The sequence below is a fragment of the Dendrobates tinctorius genome, unplaced genomic scaffold, assembly GCF_039654945.1.
Source record: "Dendrobates tinctorius isolate UK_male_01 unplaced genomic scaffold, ASM3965494v1 ptg000162l, whole genome shotgun sequence".
Lineage (NCBI taxonomy): Eukaryota > Metazoa > Chordata > Amphibia > Anura > Dendrobatidae > Dendrobates > Dendrobates tinctorius.
Window position 1 is genome coordinate 74,244,926 of NW_027361829.1, and position 7,575 is coordinate 74,252,500.

Consider the following 7,575-nt stretch of genomic DNA (forward strand, 5'->3'; position numbering starts at 1 on the left):
TATCCACTTTGCCAGTACTGTAATACATGAATGATCTTCCACCCGAATTTTCTTAAAAGTCAGTTATGTGTGAAGATACCCAAAGGCCACGTTCTCTTGTCCTGTATTTGACATCAGTATCTGTAAGCCAAAATCAGGAACGGAACAATCAGAGGAAAAGTATAATAGAAACACGTTACCATTTCTGCATTTTTCATCAACTCCCTGTTTTGGCATACAGTACAGATGTAAAATACTGACCACGCAGACATGGCCCAATGGTGATTTCAATTGTTGTGGATGGGAGGCGACAATACAACACTATAAATCAAGTAAACTTCTACTGGGAAGCACAGAACAACTTTAGTGCTGGTTACATAAAATACCATAATATAAATCCGCACCAAAATAGAAGAAACAATAAAATGAGCTTAAATTCTACTTTATTAATTGCTCATACTAGCAGTATAGAACATTAATTATTCAAAATGTCATAATTACATTTTCAGTGCAATTAAAATGAACAAATCGTTTTGGTGCCAATTTTGAAAATACCATAAAAAGTGGTATATGGTTATACTTTTTTTTTAAATTAATGAATGCACATAGAAAATACCGCACAAAGTTGAGATATTGGCATTGTGCTTCAACATTTGCTGCAATGTACTAGTTACATCCTATTTACGTTTACTGTATTATCGCAGTAGAGGAAACTTTCAAAAGTCAATCGTATGATATTAATTACCCCGTAAACAAGTAGAAAAAGTCTGGAAGTTATCCTGGTATTTTTTGTGATTTACAAGAAATAAAAAATACAAACATTGAATTTTTAATTAAAGGTTTTCTCATGAGACATTTTTTGATAGAACACCCTTGATGATCGCGCACCTAAAGAAACATCATAAGTTCATATACCTTACATACACACTGCATCCAAACACCTTCTATATAGACTTATGTGATACCAGGTAGCAAATCAGCCCTCATATGGAATCTCAGTTCAAGAACCACATTTTAACAGAACAGATTTTATTAAGAAAAAAGAAAAATCAGCCTGATGGCTAAATGTAAGATAATCTATGGAGAAAGTTACCACTGCACCCATTCAGGGATTTATTGAAAAGCCTACAATGTGTATAAATGAAATGTATATTTTGTTAATTTAGTGCTTACAGGATTTGTAACTGTAAAATGTGGTGTCTTAGCCAGTTATATGTAAAATATTGTAATGTACAGCCTAAAAAGCACTTCCCATGTGCGGAGATTGATTCTATTGCACTTAAATCATGTATTTTAACAGACTTTCCTAATCTGTCCTGTGACAAAATTCCTTTCAGTATTTTAGGTGCTGATTTCACCAAGATTAACGAATTACAAGAACCAATTTGACCAACTCTGAATAATGTAAGGATAGTTTTACATTTTTGACAACAGCTTTGCTTGATCCATCAATTCCATTTTTGCAATGGCGGAGAGGTGAACTTCATCAGGACCGTCAGCAATATGGAGAGTCCGAACGGCTGTATACCTGCAAACAATATATAGTGGTTTATTTTACACAGCAATCCCACATTTCATCTTTATTTCCTTGTAGAACAACCTAAAGTGGGTTAAAGAAAATGTACTTTGTTCTCTCTGAGGTTTACCCAGGAAATGCACTTATGTCGGCCATGTGCCACGTAACATACTTTCCTCAAAACCCTCAAGGATAAAGAATGTGCACAGCTCATGACCTACATAGTATAAAAGTACTTGAAGTAAAAAAGGTTCGATCAAATAAAAAAAAAAAAAATCAGAATGAATACACTGAAATGTGCTCAAATTGGGCACAAAAACAGCCATGTATTTTTGGTCATTTTGAAGCTTCTTTGCCAGTATTTTTTTTTTAACGGCATATATAAACTATTGAGTGTCTTCCAAACAAAAGCAGGCTGAGGAATGGTCAAGTCACTTCTTTATGCCGCTTCATGTTTTTCAAAAAAAGTAAAGAAGCTACAAACCTAAAAAAAAAAAAGCTTGAAAAGACTGATCATAAGCTCAGCAGGTCATATTCACATTGCAAGGTATACAGCTCTGGCAAAAGTTAAGAGACCACTGCACAGTTTTAAAAAAATCAGCTTCTCTACATGTCTGACAGCCATTCCATTCCAGTGTCAGTTGAATTCCAACCAGAGTACACCTCATTCTACTTAATGTGCTTCTGATTAGGTGATCACCTGAACCAAATCTTATTTAACAAAGGAAAGTATAAAAAAAACCCTACTGTGGTGCTCACAATCCTCTTGCAATAGGACAAGCTGGATGGCAAAACAAGTGCTAATAATATCCCAAAAGTAATAGGAATGAAAAAATAACTTTTAACCATGCCAAAGAAGTTGAAAAGAAAAGTCTTGAGTGACGAAAAGAAGGGCTCAAATCTGGCTTTACTAGCAGAGGGATACAGTGAGCGTCATGTTGCCTCCATCCTTAAAATTTCTAAGTCGGCAGTCCATTATAACAAGGTCAAGCAGCAGACATTGGGAACAACAAAGCTACAGACCGGCAGAGGGTGAAAACGACTTTCCACTGACCGGAATGACCATCATCTTATTCGAAAGGGAAATATGTAAAAACATACACAAGCCGCGGAGACACCATCACATGTTTCTCAACGCAAGCAATGACTAGCCAGGTCTTTCCCCGGGAAGGAACAACCACAGGAAGGGCAGTCTCCAATGAAGGAAACCACCTATGCCAAAACATGGCATCCATCCACAGACAGCTGTTTCGGGGTATTGCCCTTCACAGTCTACTACTAGGCATTGCTCCTACTGGCCAGTTTCCTACTCCATACTGATGAGGGGCAATACCCCGAAACAGCTGTCTGTGGATGGATACCATGTTTTGGCACAGGTGGTTTCCTTCATTGGAGACTGCCACTCCCGTGGTTGTTCCTTCCCGGGGAAAGACCTGGCTAGTCATTGCTTGCGTTGAGAAACATGTGATGGTGTCTCCGCGGCTTGTGCATGCTTTTACATATTTCCCATAAGGGATGGGGGCATTGCTCTAGAATCACTGCGTTGAGAAACATGTGATGGTGTCTCCGCAGTGTTGGATGTTGATCTCCATGAGTTCATTCATCCTCCTTTTTCACAGTCTTCTACTAGGCATTGCTCCAACTGGCCAGTTTCCTACTCCACACTGATGATGGGCAATACCCCGAAACAGCTGTCTGTGGATGGATACCATCTTATTTGAATGTCACTTAGCAACCGCAGGATGACATGAAGTGACCTACAAAAGGAATGGCAAATGGCAGCTGCGGTGAAGTACAAGGCAAGAACAGTTCATAACAGGCTCCTAGAGGCAGGGCTCAAGTCTTGACAAGCTAGAAAAAAGCCTTTCATGAATGAGAAGCAAAGGAGAGCCAGGCTGAAGTTTGCCGAAGACCATAAGGATTAGACCATAGAGGACTGGAGTAAGGTAATCTCTGATGAGTCTAATTTTCAGCTTTGCCCAACACCTGGTCATCTAATGGTTAGACGGAGACCTGGAGATGCGTACAAGCCACGGTGTCTTGCACCCACTGTGAAATTTGGTTGAGGGATGGTGATGATCTGGGGATGCTTCAGCAAGGCTGGAATTGGGCAGGTTAATCTTTGTGAAGGACGTATGAAACAAGCCGCATACAACGTTATCCTGGAAAAACAGTTGATTCCTTCTACTCAGACAATGTTCCCCAACTCTGAGGACTGGTTTTTCCCAGTAGGACAATGCACCATGCCACACAGCTAGGTCAATCAATGTGTGTGGATGAAGGACGTCCTGAACCCCATTGAAAACCTCTGGAATGTAATCAAGAGGAAGATGGATAGTCAGAAGCCATCAAATAAAAAAACTGCTTACATTTTTGTACCAGGAGTGGCATAAGGTCACCCAAGAGCAGTGTGAAAGACTGGTGGGAAGCATGCCAAGACACATGAAAGCTGTGATTAAAAATCATGGTTATTCCACAAAATATTGATTTCTGAACTCCTCCATTAGTATTGTTGTTTCTAAATGATTATCAACTTGTTTTCTTAGCATTATTTGAGGTCTGCAAGCACTGCATTTTTTTGTTATTTTTACCATTTCTCATTTTCTGAAAATAAATACATAATTTAGTGCTTGGAAATTCGAAGACATGTTGCCAGTAGTTTATAGAATTAAAGAGCAAATTACATTTTACTAAAAAATATACCTATAAAGAGAAAAATCAGACAAACTGAAAATTTTGCAGTGGTCTCTTAATTTTTGCCAGAGCTGTATTGCTCAGTCTCTTCAGCATTCAAGTGTTTAAAAACACATAGTGTGCACATACCCTTGGGGGAAGGGGGTACCCAAAATTTTTAAATGTGGATTTTTGAACAGATTCTGCTCTAAGGTCTACATGAAAAGTTGATTCAAATTCTCTGTAAATATGCCTGCTATTCATGTAAATGGAAAAGACAACTGTAGGACACAAAGTGCTGCATTGAAAAATACTACTCCACATTTGACTATTGAGACAACTAATGCAGAAATATAATGCATAAAAACATCACTTACAACACAAAAATAATAAAACTACTCATTTGTGTGGATTTTACAGCTAGAAAGACCCACATAAACTTGACTTGAAAATGCCCCTAATATGGATGACATTTATACACTTTTACTTTTAGATATTTTAAAGACATTAGTAGCATCAGACTGATAGTAATTGAGCTCTGGCTTGGGCTTGTACTATCAAGTAGCCACAGTTCAACTTGTGCAAAAGGATTTTCTTCTCCATGTTTAATACATTTATGCATATGTAAATGTACAGCCACTTACATAAAGGCCAGCGGAAAGTCCTGAGATACTCCAGCTCCTCCGAATACTTGGATTGCTCGATCAACCACTTGGCATGCCATTCTAGGTGCTACAACTTTAATCATTGCAATCTGCAGTGAAGGGAAAACTATGATTACCACAATACTATTCAATACACAGAATAAGAACACAATATAACATTTTTCCAGAAGGATTTCTAAACAGTGATGATTTTAGGGTACAGCATACTGAGCAATGACCGAAGGGCATCATTTCCTTGACTCTTTTCCGCAACCAAAGTTGGGACCCTTGGCAGTAGACATAGGGGAGAAGGAAAAAAAATTGGAGTCCTGAAAATTTTTCATTTATGTTTGATTGCTCATCTCAAAAGAACGGTTGAGCCATTAAAGGTGTAAAACCATTACACTATTTACTCATTTTAAAAGTTAGGCTATGTGCACACGTGTGAAATTCCTGCGGAAATTTCTGTGGGAATTCCGAAATTCCATTCCGCGGGAAATATGCGAGAAATCTGCATTTTAAATTCCCGCCTATTTCACGTGGAAAAACTAGCGATTTGCAAGCGTAATTAGCTTGCAGAATGCTAGTGTTTGGAAAACTGATTGACAGGTTGGTCACACTCGTCAAACATAAGTGTTTGACAAGTGTGACACACTTTTTACTATTGAGGCCGCCTATGCAGCATCAGTAGCAAAAAGATATAAAGTTTAAAATAGTAAAAAAAAAAAAAAAAAAAAATCGTGTTTTTCTCACCTTCCGGCGTCCCTCGCAGCGTTCCAGATCATCGCGATGCTCCCGGCAAGTCCCGTTCCCAGAAATGCCTTGCGATAATAACCTTTGATGACGCCGCGGTCTCTTCTCCTCCAGACCGTGGGTACCATCCGCAAATGTTCTGCTTACTTTTTGAATGGTGGGCACAGCCACATGCGGAAAGTAAGCAGAACAATGCATTCCTATGTGTGCAGATTTTCCCGCGATGCAATTCCGCCATGGAAAAATACGCAGTGTTAGCACAGCATGTGCGGAATGCTATAGGATTGCATGGGATGCTTTTTTTTTACGTTTTTGCGGCAAAATCGCGTGTTTAAAAACGCAAGAAAAGCTATGTGTGAACACAGCCACATTCTCAACTTCATTTATCCAGCAGATATTGTCAAATAGTGCAAGGAATCAACAAGCAATTTTGCAGTTTACCGCCTATTAAAATTTGCAGCCAGTCTAGTATATGTGTGTGTATACATATATATATATATATATATATATATATACACACATATACATACATATACATACACATACATACATATACATACACACACACACTGTATATATTATATACACACACAGGAAAGATGTATATCTTTGTACCGTGTTAGCCAGTAGATAGAAAAATATTCAGAATTGAGAGTCCTCAGTGGTTGATACCTTTTAATGGCTAACTGAAAAGATGGTAACACATTGCAAGCTTTCGAGACTACTCAGGTCTCTTCATCAGGCATAGACTAATACAAAATATGAAGAGTCACATTTATGCACAATACAGCACAGAAAAAGTGCAATAGATGAGACAAGTGACGTGAAGCAGAATTATGATTACGGGAGAGGGAGAAACATAAATATTGCTCCAGTTCATAGATAAGGAGTCCGGATGTTTTATTGTCCTCTGATTGGGGTCTCCTAATGTGTTGTGATGCCCCCACACGGTCTTAGGAGCAAATTCCTTAATTGATGTAAAAAGACATAAATCCATGCGACACATTCATTCCAGCATTGAGTGTATCAAAGGTCGTCATAAATTTATACTCACAGACTCTTCTCTCTCTCTCTGAGATGTGAAGTTACCTTTCAATACCAGTAATTTCATACCCATGTTGCTGTGAGCAGGCGTACAAAAATGTTTTGCCACAGGTAGATCCATTCTTTTTTCTCTTATTGTGTGACGATGAGCATTCATCCTTGTTCTAAGCTTTTGCCCTGTCTCCCCCACATACAGACCCCCTGTTGTACATTTAGTTCAAATAATTAAGTACACCACATTAGATGTAATGCAGCTGAAAGTACCTGGGATCTTGTAGTCCTGATGTGAATTGGGGATCTTTATCTTGTCCGTGGTCATTATAGATGGACAGGTTTTACATTTTTTCTGGTTGCAAGGAAAGGTTCCTCCAGCTGTTGGAGAGGACAGGGAGCTTCTGACAATGATGCTTCTTAGATTTGGGGGCTGCCTAAAGCACAGTAGTGGGGGGTCTGGAAAAATGGATTGTAATCGGGCATCTTTTTGTAGTAAAGGTTGTAATTTCCGTGCAGCTCCCCTTAGCACTTCCAGATTTGGGTTGTAGGTGACTACTAGAGGCACCCGGTTATTTTCTTCTTTAGCTTTGTAATGTAGCAGGTGATTCCTTGATATTCTGGTGGCTCTTGTAATTTGGTTTTCAATTGTTCTTGGATGGTACCCGATTCAAAAAGGTCTTTTTGAGGCGACCAAGGTGTTTGTCTCTATCCGGTTGGAACATATATGATTGCATCTGATGGCTTGGCTATAGATAATAGAGTTCTTTATTTGTTTTGGATGGAAACTGTCCCATTTAAGGTATGTTGGACGGTCGATTGGCTTCTGATACAGGGATGTCTCTATTTCATTGTTTTTTAGCTTAATGATGGTGTCCAAAAAGTTAATCTCAGTGCTGGAGAAGTTGAGTGTTAAATTGATGGTGGGATGAAATTGATTAAACTGTTCGTGGAACGTCTTTAGCTGTTGCTCAG

At 38.7% G+C, this 7,575-nt stretch overlaps 1 protein-coding gene across 1 annotated transcript in view; it reads right to left on the minus strand.

The window, feature by feature from the left end:
• Window positions 1-405: 405 nt before the first annotated feature.
• The window catches only part of ACAD11 (acyl-CoA dehydrogenase family member 11), a 126,723-nt gene continuing 119,553 nt past the window's right edge, over window positions 406-7,575 (minus strand). The window contains exons 19-20 of the mRNA XM_073550110.1: window positions 4,813-4,922; window positions 406-1,507 (exon numbers count right to left, since the gene is read on the minus strand). Coding sequence (XP_073406211.1) covers window positions 1,396-1,507; window positions 4,813-4,922 — 222 coding nt within the window. The 3' untranslated portion in view covers window positions 406-1,395. The remainder of the gene's footprint in view (window positions 1,508-4,812; window positions 4,923-7,575) is intronic.